The 22,078-nt window shown below is 45.6% G+C and overlaps 1 protein-coding gene across 2 annotated transcripts in view; it reads left to right on the top strand.

The window, feature by feature from the left end:
* KLHL32 (kelch like family member 32) overlaps window positions 1-22,078 on the top strand; it is a 945,199-nt gene that overhangs the window by 384,689 nt on the left and 538,432 nt on the right. For both annotated transcript variants that reach the window (XM_078646842.1, XM_078646843.1), the window contains exon 4: window positions 15,429-15,536. In XM_078646842.1, the coding sequence (XP_078502968.1) occupies window positions 15,429-15,536 (108 nt within the window). The remainder of the gene's footprint in view (window positions 1-15,428; window positions 15,537-22,078) is intronic.

Genomic DNA, 22,078 nt, shown 5'->3' with positions numbered 1-22,078 from the left:
ACACACCGGTAATGCTCCGGAAGCGGAAGCGTAGTGTGCCATGCTATACACACCAGTAATGCTCCAGAAGAGGAAGGATAATGTGCCATGGTATAGACACTGATGATGCTCCGGAAGTAAATGCCTAGTGTGCCATTTTATACACACCGGTAATGCTACGGAAATGGAAGCATAGTATCCATGGCATACCCACTGGTAATGCTCCGGAAGTGGGAACATAGTGTGCAATGGTATACACACCGGTAATGCTCCGGAAGTGAAGCATTTTTAGAAATCGGAAGTGGAAGCATAGTGTGCTATGGTATTTACACCGGTAATGCTCCGAAACTGGAAATGTAGTGTGCCATGGTAAACACACCGGTAATGCTCCGGAAGTGAAGCATTTTTAGTAATCGGAAGTGGAAGCATAGTGTGCTATGGTATACACACCGGTAATGCTCCAGAAGTGGAAGCGTAGTGTGCCATGGTGGAAACACACCGGTAATACTCTGGAAGTAAAAGCCTAGTGTGCCATGGTATACACACGGGTGATGCTGCGGAAGTGGAAGAGTAGTGTGCTATGGTATACACACGGGTAATGCTCCAGAAGTAAAAACCTAGTGTTCCATGGTATACACAGTGGAAATGTTCCAGGAGTGGAAGCGTAGCGTCCATGGTATACACACTGGTAATGCTCTGGAAGTGGAAGCGCTGTGTGCCATTTTATACACATCTGTAATGATCCGGAAGTGGAAGCGTCGTGACCATGGTATACACATGGGTAATGCTCCGGCAGTAAAAGCCTAGTGTGCCATGGTATACGCACGGGTAATGCTCCGGAAGTGGAAGCGTAGTGTGCCATGGTATACACAACGGTAATGCTCCGGAATTGGAAGCATGGTGTCCATGGTATACACACCGGTAATGCTCCAGAAGTGGAAGCATAGTGTGCCATGGTATTCATACCGGTAATGCTCCAGAAGTGGAAGCATAATGTGCCGTAATATACACACGGGTAATGCTCCTGAAGCAAATGCCTAGTGTGCCATGGTATACACACCGGTAATGGTCCGAAGTGTAAGTGTAGTGTCCATGGTATACACACCGGTAATGCTCCGGAGATGGAAGCGTAGTGTGCCTTGGTATACACACCGGTAATACTAAGGAAGTATAAGACTATTGTACCATGGTATACACCGGTAATGCTCCGGAATTGGAAGCATAGTGTCCATGGTATACACACCGGAAATACTCCGGAAGTAAAAGCCTAGTATACCATGGAATGCACCGGTAATGCTCCAGAATTGGAAGCGTAGTGCCCATGGTATACACACCGGTAATGCTCCGGAACTGGAAGCATAGTGTGCCATGGTAAACACACCGGGAATGCCCCGGAGCATAATGTGCCATGGTATACACACCGGTAATGCTCCAGAATAGGAAGCATAGTATGCCATGGTAAACACATCAGTAATACTCTGGAAGTGAAAGCCTAGTGTGCCATGGTATAAACCGGTAATTCTCCGGAAGTGGAAGTGTAGTGTGCCATGGTAAACACACCGGTAATGCTCTAAAAGTTGAAGCGTAGTGTGCTATGGTATACACACCGGTAATGCTCTAGAAGTGGAAGTGTAGTGTGCCATGGTATACACACTGGTAGTACTCCAGAATTAAAAGTCTAGTGTACCATGGGATACACTGGTAATGCTCCGGAATTGGAAGCATAGGGTCCATGGAATACACACCAGTAATGCTCCGGAAGTGTAAGCGTAGTATGCCATGGTATACACACCGGTAATGCTCCGGAACTGGAAGCGTAGTGTGCCATGGTATACACACCGGTAATGCTCTGGAACTGAAAGCGTAGTGTGCCATGGTAAACACACCGGTAATGCTCTGTAAGTGGAGCATTTACAGTAATCGGAAGTGGAAGCGTAGTGTGTTATGGTATGCACACCAGTACTGCTTCAGAAGCATAGTGTGCAATGGTAAACACACCGGTAATGCTCCGAAAAAGGGAAATGTACTGTGCCATTATAAACACAACAGTAATGCTCCAAAAATGGAAATGTAGTGTGCCATGGTAAACACACCGGTAATGTTCCGGAAGTGGAAGCGTAATGGCCATGGTATACAAAACAGTAATGCTCCAAAAGTAAAAGCGTAGGGTGCCATGATATACACAGCGGTAATGCTCCTTCAGTGGAAGCCTAGTGTGCCATGGTATACACACGGGTAATGCCCCGAAAGTGGAAGCGTAATGTGCCATGGTATACACACGGTAATGCTCTGGAAGTGGAAGCGTAATGGCCATGGTATACACATCGGTAGAGCTCCGGAAGTGGAAGCGTAGTGTGCCATGGTATACACATCAGTAATACTCCGGAAGTAAAAGTCTATTTTACTATGGTATACCATGGTATAAACACGGGTAATGCTCCGGAAGTAAATGCCTAGTGTGCCATGGTATACACACTGGTAATGCTCCGGAAGTGGAAGCGTAGTGTCCATGGTATACACACCTGTAATGCTCCAGAATTGGAAGCATATTGTCCATGGTATACACACCGGTAATGCTCCGGAAGTGGGGCGGGCTGCTAAGCTGACATGACTATGTCTGCCTTGCAGGTGTGCGCTGCCTTTTTAGACGATGACTTTTAATTAACACCATGACTGCGGCGCCGTAGCCGCGCCCTGTGCTGGACATTCCAGAACAGGGCGCGGTCGTGACGGAACCGTTCCGTCATCAGCACAGCTCAGCCGTGACTGACGACGGAACGGTTCCGTCACCAGCATCGAAGGGGTTAAATAACATGCTTGCAATCAAATAAACCAATGGGAGATAGCATGACAAATTAAAAAGTGCAAGAAACAAATAAAGGAATGAACATGAAAAAGAAGCAAGTGTGGAAGACCAGCACGGCGGCCGCAAAAGTGAAAGCGGCTGCGCTATGTTTAATTTGCAACATGATCCATGACAAGGGAGGATTGCAGCTGGCAGCCTGCGCGCCGCTGCTCACCCCCAACAGCTGGAGGCCGTGGGAGTGAACATTTAGAGAAAAGGTGGAACATGCACCCGCCTTCGGCCAATTGCGTGCTTTCATTTTTGAAAGCCACACGCAAAGGCATATAGAATGTGTGTAAGTTGAAAAACCACACGGAAAAGTTTCAGGGAAGCCTGGAGTGAATCCTAGAGGCCTCACCATAGAGCAGCGCATGCGCGCTGCGCACAGCTCGACCTAGAAAATGCCTTTGATTGTTTTGTATAGGTGATGGGAGAGATGTAGTTAAGACCAGAATGTATAGTACAATTGTAGGGCCTTGGTAGGTGGGTTTGTAAATGAAAATCTGCTTCTGGGATGATAAAAAACAACTTTATCAACTGCATTACGCATCTGTAGGTCCTTTGGCCAAAGACCGCATTCCCCAGAGTTATGTTTTCCTTAGCTTGTCCCAAGCAGGGCTGTTTCCTTGCCTTTCGTAAGCACGTCACTGACACAGTGACGCTTTTTATCGCACATTAATATTAAGCTGGAGTAGCCGTTGCATAAAATGCATTTGATTTCATCAGTTTAACTGTATAGATTAGATGTCAGCAGTAAATGAAAAGGTAGTTCCGCATGCATCAACTGCATACATGAGTATTGTTTTTCATGTGCAACACCTGACTCGCTAAGTATACATTATTGTTTTTTGCCCTTGAGAGTCTATTTTTGAATGTGCTCTTTACTGAATTATGTAAAAGACGATCCATTAGCCTTCTGGGCAACCTTTACAGCTATGTATCCATCTAAATTATGTATATGTATTGCATTGATTTTTAGAAAACCTTTAAATGTTGTCTTTCTTTTATTACAATGCCAACATGGTGTCACTTGACATTCATGCAAAGGTGAACAACACGGAGACAGATACTCCACATGATATATTTAATATCAGTAAGGTGCTGGCTGTGCATTAGTCTTAAAATTGTGTTGTTGTTTGCTCCAAATGCTTGAGTTAAGAGGTCTCAGGGGTGGAAACACACTAAAGACTTTGTGATTCAGTAGCATCAATTTATAGACATACTATTCGGTGAATCTTTATTTACAGTAACATGCAAGGCACAATTGGGCAATATCATTTATTACAGCCAAGTCAATCAACAAGCGTAAAACCAGAATGTTCTGTGTAGAGTTTGCATTCTAGTTTATGCACGTCACGTCAGACGTGACGTGCGGCGGCCATGTTGGCGCGCTGCGCGCGCATTCCCCATTGCGCGCCGGGGAGAACACAGAACGGCAGCGCCGGCCGGCGCTCCTCCAAATTGCTCGTAAATAAATATATAAATAAAGATAATAACTGGAACACAACCTAGTGGTCCGCCTATCATTAATCCTGCAACTTTACAGTGGCGACGAGGTCGGGAGGCCCCAGCTGACCACCCACGTGGACAGGAAAAGAAAATACAAGGACACCCACGTGGACAGCAGCAGGGTAGGAAAACCCACACACTACTACAGCAGGAAGCTGAGCTGCCCCACACAGCCCACACCGCAGAGGGTTCATGGGAAGGCACAGCTGAGCCACCACATGAGCGGAGGAGCGTGGCAGTGCCACAGATAACTGAGAGGCGGCGAAGAGGCAGGAGAGGCTGCAGCACGCCCCACAGGAGACAGCCCACGGTGCAACCCTCACCACCACGCCGGGCCCTGGAGGTACAGCGCTGGCTACCAAAGAGGAGGAGGCGGGGACTAGCACTGAAAGTCCCCTGGAAGACACCACCACAGAGGTGAAGGACAGCACCCCAGGGAGTCCCACCAGCAAGGACGTCAAATCGACAGCGATCAGGGAGGTGAGGATGAGCACGCCAGCAGGCTATGCGATTGCGCCGGTACAATTCCTACCGAAACCAGGGGACCCCCTGATGAAGTGGGAGGACTGGAAAGAATACATCGACAATTTCATAGGGGTCTTGGAGGATGAAAACGAAGAATCGTTCACCCCCCAAAGGAAGAAACGGATCCTATTACTGAACCTGGGCCCGGAGGGTCTCAGGATTTACAAGAGCCTGGTGCCCAAAAAGAGGGACGATGCAGACAAGGATGTATATGCACACGCATTGGAAGATCTGGACAAACGTTATCGCCCCACCATATGTGTATCAGTGGACAGGTTTAACTTCCAGCAGAGAAGACAACGCCCGGGAGAGAACATTGAGGAATATGTAGCGGCCTTGAGGAAGCTAGCTGCCCCGTGCAAATACGCATTGTGGGAAGACGAATTCATAAAGGACCAGATCGTGATGCACACCACTAGCACAAATGTCCAGGACAAGTTATGGGCAAGCGGCGACACCACACTCAAAGACGTAATGGTCATTGTAAAGAGGGCGGAACTCGCACGGAGATGTGCCGATGCGACAAAGAAAGACATAACACCCCCAACGATGGTGAACAGGATTCAAGAGGGAGACCACCGGAAAGACCAGAGAGGCAAAGAACCGATGGCCAGAGGAACCAACAGATGGCAAGGGAAACAAGCAAGCAATGAAGGCAAGAAATCATGCTACAGGTGCGGCAGTTGGTCCCACGACGCACGTGATCGGAGATGTCCCGCGTTCAGAGCTAAGTGCCTAAACTGCGGCATTTTGGGCCACTACGAGAAGGTGTGTAGGAAGAAAAATCCCAAGGGAATGGTGAAAAGCATAGACCAAGGCGAAGAAGACCTAGAGGAGATCGCAGAGGAAGAGGTGATCACAGTCTTATGTATATACGACCAAGTACTAAGTGTAGAAGGGAAGAAATCCACGAAACCCATTCTGGAAATGTCTATGGGAGGAATCACCATCACGGTAGTGGCAGACACCGGATCTCCTTTCACCATTGTCCAGCGAGCAGTGTGGGAAGAAATGTTCAGACCCAAGTTGGGCCCAGAGCTGGAGAAACTAGACATTCGGCCGGTTACTTACAATGGTGACCGCATTCCAATGATGGGGTTCCGGCGCTTGCTGTTTGAATTCAGAGGCCGATCAGCGTGGTGCAAACTATATATAGCGGAGAAAGGACCCTCCGTCCTTGGATGGCTGGACCAGGGTGACTTGGGGATAAAGCTGGATCCTGGTGGAAAAGAACAAATACTACTCGCAGACCAAGAGGAATGGCCGGACTTGGACAAGTGGAAGGAGAGCTACCCAAAAGTGTTTGGAGGCACGGTGGGACGGATGGAAAAGTTCCAACACAAGATCGTGCTCAAGGAAGGGGCCATACCGGTAGCTCACAAGGTGAGAAATGTGCCGATTGCGGTACGAGAGGCGGTCCAGAAGGAACTGCAGGAGTTGGAAAAGAAGGGGATAATAGAACCGATAACATGTGCGGAATGGTTGGCGCCCCTGGTGGTCGTGATGAAGCCCAGTGGGAAGGTCCGGCTCTGCGTGGACCTGAGAGAACTGAATAAAAATATCGTGGTGGAGAAGTTCCCCCTCCCCAGAATTGAGGAAATGTTGGCCAAGACCAGAGGAGTGAGGTGGTACTCCACTATCGATTTGACATCGGCCTATCACCAAATAGCACTCCACCCGGACAGCAAAAGTCTCACCTCTTTCATCACCCCGTTTGGTTGCTACCAGTTTTGTCGCATGCCGTTCAGGCTGGCCTCGGCGGCTGCGGTTTTCCAGAAGATGATGCACCAACTATTCAGGGACTGCAAAGACGTCCAGTATTTCCAGGACGACATCCTGGTGATGGGCCGAGACAAGCAGGATCATGACCGGAAGCTGGAACATGTGCTACAGACGCTGGAAACAAAAGGGCTGACAGCGGAGTGGGCGAAGTGTCGGTTGGGTCTACAGTCGGTAACGTACCTAGGACATGAGATCGGTCAACAGGGCGTTACACCCAAGTTGGAAAATGTAAAGGCCATCGCTGACGCTCCACCACCCAAAAGCAAGGAAGAGGTCAGGTCATTCCTGGGGATGGCGGAGTATTACAGCAAGTTTGTGGTCCACTTCGCCACAAAGACCCACAACTTGAGGTTACTGACCAGGGAAAGCACTGTGTTCCAGTGGACACCGGAAGCACAAGCTGAGTTTGAAACGATCAAAAGGGATGTAATAGGAGCTGTTTCCCTGCAGGGCTACGATCCACAAGGCACCACTGTACTGACGACGGATGCCAGCGACAAGGGCCTGGGCGCCGTGCTCATGCAAGACAGAGGAAGAGGAGAAATGGAGACCATCAGTTTTGCGTCCAGGGCACTGACGGATACAGAGAGCAAATACAGCGTGATCGAGAAGGAGATGCTGGCGGTCGTGTGGGCCATGGCGAGGTTCAGGCAATTTCTGTGGGGAACACATTTTTTACTCAAAACAGACCACAAGCCATTGGTGAAGGTGCTGACATCGAGTGGACATGCCAGCGCCACTCCCCGAATAGCCAAGATGTCACTAAAGTTACTTGAGTTTAGGTACGACGTGGAGTACCTTCCTGGGAACTGGAACCGAGTGGCTGATTTCCTGAGTAGGGCAGCCGCCATGGAACCAGGAGAGGAGGACCATACAAGCAAAGGAGAGTTGGTAGCCCTTATAGAGGACCAAGAAAGGTTGATAAGCTTACAAGAATGGTCAGAGTCCTATGAGGAAGACACGGACATGCAAGAAGTAAAAGAGAACATTGTTCAAGGATGGCCTGAGAAAAGGAATGTGAAGGCGAGCCTCAAGCCGTACTTTGAAGTCAGAGAGGAGCTGTCAGTAGGGGACAAGGGGGTATTCATCTACAGGGGAGACAAGGTGATTCCCCCCAGGAACCTCACCTCAAAACTATTGGACCTGCTACATGAAGGACACCTAGGCATAGGTAAACTCAAAGCAAGGGCAAAGCAAAACTACTGGTGGCCTGGCATGGACATAAAGGCTGAGAGGCATGTCAGGGAATGTCCACAATGTCAAGGAGCAGATAAGACCTTAAAACCCTTGAGACCAGCAATAGGGAAGTTTGACCCTCCCGCTAATCCTTGGGAAGAACTATCGATAGACATTTTGGGACCCGTCCTAGACGACCAAGGCACGCAGAAATACGTGTGCGTACTCATGGATCGATATTCAAAGTGGCCGGAGGTGAAAATAGATGAGTCCATGGACACAGAAAACATCATAAAGTTCCTGTCAGAGACTTTCACCCGGGAAGGAATACCCAAATCGGTCTTAAGTGACAATGGGCCCCAGTTCACGTCGGAAAGGTGGAGCAAGTTCATGCAAAGGAATGGCATCACTGTCAAGCACACAGCGATCTACCATCCGGCCGGTAACGGCCTAGTGGAGAGGTTTAACCGGGTAGTGATGGGAGCCATCCAAGCCGCCATATCCAGTGGACAAAGTTGGGAAAAGGCGTTAGAGAACATGGTGTGGGCCTACAGAATAACCCCCACTGGCACGGGGTACAGTCCATTTCAAATATTGAGGGGACGTGAACCCTTCACCCACGACAACAGGATCTGGAAGGAAAAGGTCGTCACCAGTGAATGGTCCCCTGCAGTGGTGCGGGCCAACCTGGAAAGAGCACAGACAATTTACAGTGACCACTACAATAAACGGAGGAATGTCAAAAGTACAGGATTGGAGAAAGGAGAGTGGGTGAGAGTAAAATTGGCCACTCTACAGAAGAAGGGAGACAGCAAGTACAGCAAGCCTATGCAAGTGGTGGAGGTGTATGATCGAGCTGCTTTGTTGAGCGATGGAAATGTGTGGTCCCAGGACCGGATGGCTAGGTGCAATAAGGTTTTGGGCTGGGAGCAACATGGAAATGAATGGGAAGACATGGAAGGTGCGAACGAGGAGAAGAGACAAGAAGCCAGCGAGCAGCAAGACGGAGTAAGAGGAGAAATGGATAGAGAAGAGGAAGAAGAGAACGGAAGTAGAGGTATGGACATGGACAGGTTTGAGAGAAGCATGAGTGAAGAAGGAGCTGTGAGAGAAGGAGCAGAGAGCCAAGAGGAGAGGAGCCAAGAAACTATGGAGAACCCGGTGAGGGTTACAAGAAGTGGGAGGCCGGTGGTACGGCCCTCCAGATTTCGGGATTTCGAGTTGGACACTGGACTGTAAGTGACTCAGTTAAAGTTTGATAAAAAGGGGAGATATGTAGAGTTTGCATTCTAGTTTATGCACGTCACGTCAGACGTGACGTGCGGCGGCCATGTTGGCGCGCTGCGCGCGCATTCCCCATTGCGCGCCGGGGAGAACACAGAACGGCAGCGCCGGCCGGCGCTCCTCCAAATTGCTCGTAAATAAATATATAAATAAAGATAATAACTGGAACACAACCTAGTGGTCCGCCTATCATTAATCCTGCAACTTTACATTCTGCATTTTGCAAAAGTTACTTCTAGACTTGTGTAGTTAGCTGGTGGGGACGGCGTACTGTGTGTCAAAAGATGAAAAGGGAAGACAGACTTAGCAATTTGTTAGCGCATATGAAAAGTCAAGCTTATTAGATAAATCTGAAGCGAGGGTCTCTCTTGGGTCTTGAGTCCACAAAAATAGCAGTCGTGAGATGAAGGGTTGGAGTTTAGTTTTGATGTAATTGTACACATTGACAAATGGAATTGGCAACTGTGTGTACCGGGTTCTGCAAATTAATAATCATTTGGGAACTAGGGAGACGACGTTGGGGGTTTTGGGAAACAAGGTCTGTTAAAAATGGAAACCATTTGCCATTGTGAAGCAAGAAGGTATGCCTTCAAGTACTGTATACAACAGGTTAATTTCTTAAGAAATCCCACATCGGAGAGTTTTCTTTCTGCTTGTAGTGAGGAAAGCAAATGACACAAGCTCTGAACGTATGTGTAGAATTTAATACACCATATGGCAATATGCACTTGTTGGGTGTTGTCTGTAATTTGAGAATACATAATCTACTGAAATTCAAGTATGAGGATATGTTCTTTCTTTCCATACGAATGTATTTTGAGAAACAAAGAAGAGGCGGAACATGTGCATAATGTGCAGGTCGGAGGCATGGAATATCTCCATTTGTGATCCTGAGCCACGCACTATTGCAGAATAATGCTCATGTCGTTCACAAATCATTGTGTGACACTTTCTCACTCTGTAAATAGAGATTTATACCTGTGAACAGCATGAGTGAATACCTCTGAATAGCTCTGCCATTCTGCAGTGCCTGCTTGTGCAAGCTGTGTGTGTGGGTCGAGCATACTAGCAAGGACTGAGCCTGACTTGGGCCAAATATATCTGGCTTAGGCCCCGATCTTGTAACTAGATTGATGGCTAGACATGACAGAGTAGAGGCCAACATACCGAGCACTGTTTCGTTCCTTCTGTGTCACAGTTTTTTAAAGACAAAGAATGCCAAGCAAATGACACATGGCAATTACTTTATACACAGACTAGCAGCCCGCCCCAGCGTTGCCTGGGGCAGAAAGGGGCTGGGGGCAGCATTTGATGCTTGCGTACACCCGCTCCCGCCCCGACCCCCTCCCGCCCCGACTTCCTCCCGCCCCGACTCCTCCCGCCCGTCCCTCTGTGCACACCCGCTCCCGCCCCCCTCCCGCCCCGCTCCCGCCACGCTCCCGGCCGACTCCCTCCCGCCCTGATTTCAATGAGCCTTTACTTTACCTGAGCTGCCGCTCCTTCCCGCGATCTTCACTTCACCGCCGCTCCATGTCCGCCGCTCCTCTTCGCCATGACGCACCTGAGCCGCCGCTTCTACCCGCGCTCCTCACTTCGCCGCCGCTCCTCATCGTCATCACGCACATCGCGGCCAGCGGTACGTCACGGCCAGAGCAGCGTCGCGGCCGCCGCTACTTTCAGGGCACTACTTTTTTTTAAAAGTTATATTTTTAAATGTACATTTAAAAAAAAAAATTATAGCCTATGTCCATCTGCACACCCTGACAATTTCTACAATGTATCGGGTGTGTGGATTGGCGCTGTGGTTCCCGAGTTTACCTGGCTCCAAGGTGTGTGTTCTCTCTTTATAATAGTAGTATAGATATCTTTAAAATCTGGAATGTTGTTTTCATGATTGAACCATTCCTACTGAAGTTGGACTTTGAATTCAGAAGAAACAAGTGAACGTACATATACAGTTTGCACAATGCTACTGCAATTTGCATGTCTCTTGTGAAAGACTTACAACCTGAGAGGAAACTCTCTGTTTTGCTAATTGTGCTTTGTTTTGTTGTTTTGGTGCTGCATTTGTTAATGTGATAATCCTGAAATTGTAAAGTAGTGGGAAGCTAGTGATATTAACATAATCATAAAGCATGCTTGCTTCCTTTTACTTCAATTTGTACAAAGAGGAACTGATCAGATGCCTTTTTAGTCCTACAAATAACTGCACATACATAGGACAATGCAGCAGTCATTGTTTCTCACAATTGTTCCTTTACTAAATCAAACATAATTTTCGATGAAGAGCTCTCGAATAGCGTCAGCCAGATTTAACACGTGACAGTTGTAATTTGCAAGTTGGATCCATTGAACACATCGTACTATTCTATCTATACTAATATAATAAAGAGAGAGCCCAAACCTTTGAGGCGGATAATCTCAGGAACCACAGCACCAATCATAACACCCAATACAGCGTTGAAAAGGGCAGTTGCAGCAGAAGGACATAGGCTATGCAGACGCCCACCATATACATTTAAAAGGTAAAAGAACCGTGCCAGCAAAGTAGTCCCTTGTGGGCGTGTCTGCGTTCTGCTGTGGGCGTGTGCTGGGGGCGTGACAAACGCTGGGGGCATGTGGTACGTTCCGCCCTTCATGCCATGTCTCATATCGTGTGCTAATCCCACCCTGCTCCCTTTAAATACCCCTGCACCCCATAATCATAACCCACCCTTACTCCTTAAAATACCCCAACACCCTTAAACACTAACCCATCTTAACCCTATAAATATACCCTGTAACCCCAAAACCCAAACCTATCCCTAAACCCTATACATACCCCTGTACCCCAAAACCCAAACCTAGCCCTGAACCCTATAAATACCCCTGTACCTCAAAACCCAAACCGACCTCTGAATCCTAAAAATACCCCTGTACCCCAAAACCCAAACCTAGCCCTCAACCCTAAAAATACCAATGTACCCCAAAACCACCCCTGAAACCTAAAATACCCCTGTACCCCAAAACCCAAACCTAGCCCTGAACCCTAAAAATACCCCTGTACCCAAAAACCCAAACCTAGCCCTGAACCTAAAAATAACCCTGTACCCCAAAACCCAAACCTACCCCTGAACCCTAAAATACCCCTGTACCCCAAAACCCAAACCTAGCCCTGAACCCTAAAAATACCCCTATACCTCAAAACCTAAACCTAGCCCTGAACCCTTAAAATACCCCTGTACCCCAAAACCCAAACCTACCCCTGAACCCTAAAAATACCCCTGTACCCCAAACCCCATACCTATCTTTAAACCCTAAAACTACTCCTGTACCCCATAACCCAAAACTATATCTGAACCCTTAAAATACCCAAACACCACAACACATATACATCAGTACCCCAAAACATATACCCCTATACCCATACTTACCTTATCCAAACATTTAAAAAAACATGCTTTTACCATTCATGCATTTACAACGAATTTTTTTGTAAATGTATGCGTGGTAAAAGCATATAAAATGTAATGCCATGCGTTATAATGGCATTGCGGAGTAATGAAAGTATGCGGAGTGATGGTATGCGGAAAGAAAGTTGTGGAATAATGGGTGTTTACCCTCCCCCGGTAAGTACATTGGTGGCACGGCAGCCCACATCTCCAGCAACATAGTCATATTTTTTCACCACCCATTTGAAAAATGCACAGGTCTCTCTCATTGATGGCCAGCACCGACATACACTTTTAGACACACCTCCCGCCACAAGTTCTAGAATTGCGAACTTTAGAGCTGGGGAGCTACGTTCGAATCTCGGCATCAGCTCAACATCCTGTGATTCCAGGCAAATCGCTTTGTCTCCCCGTGCCTACCACAAATGAATGTGTTCTTCTGTAATGTAAATTGTGCTCATGCCATGTTGTCGAGTTCGCGCTATATAATATTGCAAGGAAAGATAAAGTAGGGAAACTCGAGTTCACACACTACTGAACGCGTACCCTTAAGTGCATCAACAGTGCACTGTGAATCGAAGCGTATCACAGGCCTGTAAGAAATGCTATCAAAACGAAATCCTACAAAACAATACACTACTGGCCGGCAGCAATTCATACCGGGACGGGCTGCTAGTTTACTCTATAAAAAGACAATTAACCACAGAACATTGGTCTCTGGTGTTTAAACTGGAGGCAGGAGGTATACCTCCAGTAGCCGAATTACACAGTGCGTAATCAGAACACATTCGCTCTCATCCCAGTTTCCTCACTTGACCACAAAGTGTAATTCCTAGAAGATCTATTTAGTGCACTTTATTTCACTTGACTGTTACATTTAAAAGCCCCATGAAGTAGTTTGGCTCAGAATGTCTGGTTTTAAAACGTCTTATACAGTTTACATATTATATAAAAATGATATTGACCAGATATAAAGTGCATATGACTCACATGTCTTTTGGTTGAATCATGGGATCGTCGTCACTGCACTGGTGGTGTGGGCAATTCTTAAATATTTCTAATTTTGTATCTACAAACTATTACTTTTAAATACACCTCACTGATTTCTAGGAGGTGATGTACTACACTGAAACTCTTACAAATATTAGATATTGTATTTTTTGTTATGAAAAAATGAGTAACAAATATTTACATTTTTTAAGTGATGTACATACCATATCTTTTGATGGCTCAACTGGCACTTGACTCTTAGGGCAAAGGCAGAACCTGGCTAGCTTGTGCGTAGGCTCCCTCTGTGAATTTGCCCTCTGGCATCCTGCGTAGTGTGTGACCTAAGTTTACCTACTGATGGTTAGTTGTCTAATGCAAAGATGTTGATGTTGGAACTCCGGTCATGATGGTGTTGCTGGATTTGTCTGCAGCCTTTGACACTGTCTCCCATTCCATCTTAATCCGGAGACTACATTAGGCTGGGCTTCATGGCAGGGCGCACATTGGCTCTGGGACTTCCTTGCTAATTGAACACAAAAAGTCTGCTTGGACCCTTTCAAGTTACAACTGATCCAAACAAACAAGGGAGTGCACCAGGGATCGTGCCCGAGTCCAACTTTGTTCAACATCAAAGTAGCGCCGCTAGCCAAAATTATGAAAGCATGTGGGGTAGAGATCATATTATAATCAGACAATACTCATCTTCGCATTTCCTTCAGACCTGATCCAGATAAGATGAAAGGCACATTTGCTTATTGCCTGAGGGAAATCGCTGTTAGAATTAATAATAACTGTCTTCAATTAAACGTTGATAAGACAGAGATCATGCCATTTGGCAAAGCCACAGAGCTACGTTTATCAGACTGGTGTCCCCAGAACTTGATTAGCCCTGCACCTAAGCAAGTACTGAAAAAACCTTGGAGTGAAATTAGACCAATTACTATCCACGAAGGACCAAGTTAATGCTACATGTGGCACCTGTTTTGCCACCATGAGGCTCTTAAAAAAAAAAGCCTTCTCATGACTTCCAGACGCCGCTAGTGAACCTCTTGTCCACGCTGTTATCAGTCATCTGGACTACGGGAACCCTCTTTTGTTATCAGCATACAACACCTTGTCTAAGCTGCAGGTGATCCAGAATAGTGCTGTAAGGCTGATTTGCAACCTTCACTTTTTCTTACCCTGCTCCCAGACCCTTATGAAACTTCAATGGTTGCCTATTTAGAAGTGGGTCATTTTTAAACGGTGCTGCCTGACACACAAGGCCCTCCACAAGGCCCACCTTGACTATCTGTTCACACAACTCAATCTCTACCTGCCTCCTAAATCTTAGCTCTTCGGATAAGGCGCTTCTGGTGGCCCCAAGCATCTGTATCTAAAGACATGAGGCCACATTATTCTCTTATGCAGCCCCAAATCACTGCAATAAACTTCCTCTCATCTTTGTTCCTGCTCAAATTTCACTACCTTTAAGAAGATGTTAAAAACGTGGTTATTTTAGAATGACTATCCTTGTCATGAGCAGCGCAGCGTTGAGGTACTCCTCCGGGAGTGAATTGTGTGCTATACGAAGTGTACAAATAAATAAATAAAGAATGTGGGTTTGGATGACCTGTGTAACAGTCCAGTCTCTATGGTTTCCTGGAGGTGGGAGGTGGTAACATAGTCCAGAATAAGGATTTGGGTAGTCCCATCACAGTTTCTTGCAGCGGGACTCCTAAGGTTTTATTACCCTACTGCATTCAAACTTTCCTGACACCCAGATAAGTGCCTTCCTACCTTTCATTTGGGCCAAAGCATCTCTGTACGTACATTATAATGAGAATGTTCCACTTGCAATGAAAAGCAACTAGAAGCATCTCAGTTTTTAAAGTCATTGTTAATATTCTCTTTTCTTGTCTTTTCAGGCAATGTTCAGTCTGTGTATGGTTGAAAGTGGAGCCGATGAGGTCAACTTGCATGGAGTAACCAGTCTTGGTTTGAAACAGGCTCTTGAGTTCGCCTACACTGGCCAGGTGTGTATAATCTGTGAAAATAGTGCTGCCATTAGTGCGTCTTCATAACATTTAGATCAAAGCACATGTTGTATATGGCTAGTATAATATGACACCATACGTGTACTTAAATACATGTTAACATTTGGGGTAGGATTTGTATTGATGTATTACATTTATTTTCATGTAAATTAGAGTCAGAATTATTGTAATTCAGTATAAATTAATCTGAATTAATTACATTGAAAATCATTTAGGGCTCGTATAAGACACAATGTATTAAAACAATTAATTTAGATTTACAGTAGTATTAATGGATTTTAAATATGTTAGTTTCATTTAGGGTTAGTAAAAATATAATGCAATTAAAAAAGATGAACTGATCTTGAGTCTTGAGATAGAAATAATAATACACCCAATTTCTTTATGTTTAATTTAACCTTTTTAAATTCCGGTTTAGGATAGTATGGATGCAGTATAAATAAAATAATGTAATTCAGTTAAGGTGGTGTGTTTCCAATCGGCTTGGACAAAGATTAATCAATTTTGAAATGTATTTATTAAAATTTTGAATAATTTAGTGTTAGTGTAAGTATTCCTTTTATTTACAAGGATTTAATTGCATGTATTTGTCTTTTAGTTTAAGAACAGGAATATGAGATAGAAGAGATGATAGGTGGAATTGATAGCTTTGAAAGAAATGTCATTATACTGTTGGTGTATGTGTCTTCAAATCGACTTCATATGAAATAATGGTGATGAGTAATATACTGGGGAATTAATGGATGAGTGATTATGTTTTGGCCTTTCCCCTAACATGACTAACTGGAAGGCAAATACTAAATGTGGAATCTCTCAGGCGTCTGGTACTCATTTTCTGGTATTTTAATTAAAATACAACCCATATGCACGATTTCAGCTTCTCTGCAAAAAGACTTTTCAGGTGATCCGAGTGACAGTACAATTTTGTTGACTACTAATAGCACAAATATTCTTATTTCTTCTTTACTGAGTACTCACTCACATCAGATCAGAATCCACAGGACCTGCATTCTCAGTCTGCGGTCACCATTTACTTAAAATATTTAAGATCTGTAAAATCTGCAAGAGAAGAACTACCAAGGGAGTCTAAAGAGATAACAAACAACCATGTGTCTTGCTATGACTGATGGAAGTGTTATATACTCGCTTCAAGCTCCGTTCCTAACTACAAAGACTCATCTCCTGAACCCAAAGGCAGGCCAATGAATTACTGTGACACTGTTGTCATTAAAAGCATTAATAACTTAAGGTCTGAAGGTAACTTTTTCTCCTCAGCCCCATCACCAAACACTTACATATTTTGTTTTTTCATTCCCTTTAATTTGGATTTATTGCAGGTCGTATTGTCTTATTACTAACAGGTAGTACTAATTACTTCAAAGAAAAGTGACTATGTTTTTGTTGGGGATTTCTTCATTTTCTTTTCCCTAAACATTTTAGTGAATATTAGTCAATGCATTTTCAAGATTTTAGTTGTTATCCTTATATTTTATTGAAAAGTAGCACAATAAGCAGATACCAAAGGGGTTACAGACATTATTAGGCTAGAAACGAGAATTCTTACCACTGTTCTTACACACTTAGATATGCATTACGCATATTGTAACCATCTTATGCCCAATCCAAACCAGTGGTTTGAGAAGGAAAGGTGGAAGAGACAAAGGGGACTTAATTGTCAGGGGAGACAGACAAAATACCTTCCGTGTACTCCAGTGTGAACCCTATTTCCAGTAAAGCCATAAAAGTGCTCGCATGTTCAGTCAGACCAGAACACTAGGCATAAGAACAGAGCTAGGAACAACAGCTTGGGGAGTTCAGACGCAATTTGCAGTAATTCGGTTCTGAAAACGCCTAGAAAACGACCAAAAAATTGCACATTGGTGCCGGAACGAAATACAACAAAGTGACCTAAAATGGGCCAAATTGTGTAAGAAGAGAATGTTACAGGCCTGCGAAGATATAAAAGTGGATATGTCTAGTGAGGCGCTAATTATCGAGTGCTCAAAACAAGAATTACGTACTAATGGACAAATGTCTACAAGAAGTATGGACAGAGAATATCTAGGGAAAAAAATATCAGTGGATTTCATGATGAAGGCATGGGCAAAGGAATCCTGGTTCCCTTATTTGGATCTATTGCCTAACACGTGGTTTAGACAAGAGATCCTAAGATTACGTATTGGGGGAGAGGTGTGGCGCCGCGGCCAGGGCGACTGACGCTGGAATCTGGGGACCACGGTTCGATCCCCGGCTCCGGCGGCAGGTTAGCCCAGCACCATGTGACTCTGGGCAATAGCTCGCTTAATCTTCCCGACGGACCCCAGCGCCTAGAGACCCTTACGGGTGATTGTGCGCTTTACAAATGTGGACTTTACTTACTTTACTAACCCATGGTTATCAAATAAAGAATCTAAGACCAAAATGTTGGACCCTAATGGGCACTGTAAATGCAGGCTGGGCACAAAAGGGGACATAGTGCACTTTCTGTTAGACTGTTTAAATAATTTAGAACAGCGTAAACTTTGGCTGCGCCCAATATTTACAAAATATGATATAAAGAACAGGAGACAAGCACTTGAGCTAATAACAGAACTTCCAAACATTGATATCGCAATTGCACTTGGGAAATTTTTAAAAAGTGTAAATAGGGTTATAATAAATCAGTAAATATTAATGTTTTAAATAGAATTGTCTAGAGAAAATTGGTTTTATGAGTTTTATAAGAGAAACTATTGGAATTGCTGAAAAAATGTGTACCTGCTATCAATTGATATCTGTCTGGGGGAAGTCCATTTGCACTGATTTTAAAGGATTGAAATCTAATGATAATTGTGTATGAATATTGATGATTGCTGCTATTTTATTGTAAGTAAGCACTGTGTATGGTTTAAAGATTATGATCTAAATAAACTAAACTTTTGACCTTGACCTTGACCACTTGTAGGTACATAAAATGAAGGGTTATTCAATGACTTTTAGTTTTCCCTGAACGCTTTACTTTTATATTATCCATAAAATCGTGGGCAGACTCAACATCTGTACGATATAGGACTTCTATTAATATGTATCGTCCTGTTTAACTGAGATCTATTACAATACATAGAATCTTTTTGTAGATGGTCATTTTCCATTTGACATAGATCCATGATGATTTAGGGCTTCATTTAATGATTCGCTTTCAACATGACGGGGATCCACAATAATGCAGACTTCTTTTAATACATCAATTTTAAATTGAAAGGGCTCCCACAAGTGCTGGGCACAGATGACTGTGTGCCTCCCACCAGAGGCTCTTGCTTTTCCAAGATACCTTTGTATAAAACTGCATCCCAGTAAGTAAGCATGAATAAGAATCATCCTCCACATTCGCTCTCTAGATGCTCTTTAAATGCTCTCTGTTGAAGCAAGAATTGAAAATGACCTCTGCAGATCCACAAGTCGCAAACTTCTTGAACTTCATATTGTAGTTCTCCTAGCAACATATTTTGTGGAGGTTCAGATGGAAGGTGATTATAAGGATTTGGCAGGTGCAGCTTCAACTGAGATGAATGAAACACAGTCTGTTTGACTGAGAATACCAACCAGAAGAATGTGTGTATTCTTTTACTATGGTCTTCCATAAAGCGTACCAAAAATTAGAAGGATATTTAGTCCCTCCCTCAAGCAATGGTATGTGGTAGCTCAGTAAGATGAAAAGTACCAGCATGAGTAAACGTTGGCTGATATCTGCGGGAGAACATATCATCAAAAGATGGTAGCTGTAATTGACTGTTCACATTCTAATTCTGCATCAATTGGATCATCAGTGGATATCTGGCAGCATCGATCGTGCCTGTATTTTTCGGCAATTTAATTTCTTTCAGTAGAACCGGAGATATTCAGTTTTAAAGTTTTTGGTGAAAATAGCACCTAAAAGCACAATGTGCCACACATGGTCATCTGGTCACGCTAGACCAGGGAACATTCACAAGTTTAGGTCGACCATGATGGAGGGCAAGTCAGACACAGAGACCAAATTAGTCCTGCTGAAAAGTTACTTCAAAGTCTGACGCATTGGAGGAGGGCACAAGGAGAAGGATGAGTGTCGCGGGTGGTTGTTGCTGTAGCGCGAAGAGCGGGTAGGGCACCGTGGATGGTCATCTATGTAGCATCAAGGGCTGATCAAGCATCACGACGATCATTGCTAGTGCGTCATGTTGCCAGTCATCGCGGACTGTCGTTTCTTTAGCACTAAATGCAGGCCCCGCAGGTGGTTGCTGCTGACATGAAGAGATTGTCTCAGCAGAGCTTTGCACTGATGATCGATGCAGGCGGCAAAGTCTTTGTGCGACAGGCCCTTTCGGAGTTGTGAGGAGCCTAGACTATAGGAATTTCACATTTTCTTGAGGAGGAGTACAGTCTCACGCCAGCTATTATGAAGGCACCTCCTGGGGATCAGGGACTCAATCCACAGAGGCAGTAGGGCTCAGGGGTGTCCAGTTCCAGGTCTAGGTAGGTGTAGTTGCAGCAGGTCAGCTGGTCACTTGCAAGAAGGCCTCTGAAACTTGTTGTGTCCCTGTACCTCACACAGGAGGTCATCCAACTGACCATTGGACTTATTACGGTTAGCCTGGGATGAAGGCAAGCTGGTCTGAGTCTTCCTTCTCAGACTGCAAAGCAGTCTCTCAAGCAGCAGGGCTGTTCTCTGGCATCAGGGCAGTCCTTCTGCAACTTCCACAGGTCCACGAGTGTTCTGATAAGTGGATGACCAAAAATGCTTAAGGTGCAAATGTGTCTCCTGCACCATGACTAGGCTTCATGGTGCGAGGAGGATTCACAAAGAGGAAGCATGCCACCGCTTGTGGGTGAGGGGAAACCGTCCTTTAAAGGGACACCTTCTTCTTAGTCAGCCTTCTTTGGCCCCCATTTTCTGTTGATATACCCTAGGGCCCTTGTGTGTGTTGGTCCAATATTTATACATGGTGCAATCCCACATCTGGTTCTGGAAATGTCTTTCCCTTCCCATGTCAAGGCTTCAAACTGCCTGGGGTGACAAAAGGCAGTGGAGGCCTGGATTCAGGTTCCTTTCTGCGTGCAGGAGGCAAAGCCTTTTGAAGTGTGAGTGAGGCCAGGTAGAGCAACTCCTGTCCACACCTAAGCCCCGTTTGTGTTACTGTCTGGAAGCATTTCACAAACCTCAACAATAGGGTTTTGGAGTCTTCTCTATTCGTTTGAGATGGTATTTTTTGGCCCAATCCCGATCAATAAATCGGGTTCTTTGACAGAGAACCTCCTGAGGCGGAAGCCGGGAGTTGTGAGAGCCGATAGATATTGTTTTTAGCCTGTGAAATACTGTGTTTTTAAAACTTGCACTGATCCTTTGGGCACTAGTCTTTAGACCTCCCCGAGCAGCTGATTGAACGCTGTCACGGGTGAACCCATCCTTCCTGCCGCCATTACCTGCATGTGAGTGAGCCACGAGACACGCCTCCCTCTGCTGGCCATGCCCCCCCCTCACCAGGTTTAAATAGCACGCGCTGATCACTAGCGCCGGGAGTTGTGAGAGCCGATAGATATTGTTTTTAGCCTGTGAAATACTGTGTTTTTAAAACTTGCACTGATCCTTTGGGCACTAGTCTTTAGACCTCCCCGAGCAGCTGATTGAACGCTGTCACGGGTGAACCCATCCTTCCTGCCGCCATTACCTGCATGTGAGTGAGCCACGAGACACGCCTCCCTCTGCTGGCCACGCCCCCCCTCACCAGGTTTAAATAGCGCGCGCTGATCACTAGCGCCGCATTGACAGAGAACCTCCTGAGGCGGAAGCCGGGAGTTGTGAGAGCCGATAGATATTGTTTTTAGCCTGTGAAATACTGTGTTTTTAAAACTTGCACTGATCCTTTGGGCACTAGTCTTTAGACCTCCCCGAGCAGCTGATTGAACGCTGTCACGGGTGAACCCATCCTTCCTGCCGCCATTACCTGCATGTGAGTGAGCCACGAGACACGCCTCCCTCTGCTGGCCACGCCCCCCCCTCACCAGGTTTAAATAGCGCGCGCTGATCACTAGCGCCGCATTGACAGAGAACCTCCTGAGGCGGAAGCCGGGAGTTGTGAGAGCCGATAGATATTGTTTTTAGCCTGTGAAATACTGTGTTTTTAAAACTTGCACTGATCCTTTGGGCACTAGTCTTTAGACCTCCCCGAGCAGCTGATTGAACGCTGTCACGGGTGAACCCATCCTTCCTGCCGTCATTACCTGCATGTGAGTGAGCCACGAGACACGCCTCCCTCTGCTGGCCACGCCCCCCCTCACCAGGTTTAAATAGCGCGCGCTGATCACTAGCGCCGCATTGACAGAGAACCTCCTGAGGCGGAAGCCGGGAGTTGTGAGAGCCGATAGATATTGTTTTTAGCCTGTGAAATACTGTGTTTTTAAAACTTGCACTGATCCTTTGGGCACTAGTCTTTAGACCTCCCCGAGCAGCTGATTGAACGCTGTCACGGGTGAACCCATCCTTCCTGCCGCCATTACCTGCATGT

This window comes from Lissotriton helveticus, chromosome 6 (assembly GCF_964261635.1).
Source record: "Lissotriton helveticus chromosome 6, aLisHel1.1, whole genome shotgun sequence".
NCBI classification, from domain to species: Eukaryota; Metazoa; Chordata; class Amphibia; order Caudata; family Salamandridae; genus Lissotriton; species Lissotriton helveticus.
The sequence above is the reverse complement of the archived record's forward strand: the minus strand, read 5'-3'. Positions and strand labels throughout refer to the sequence as shown.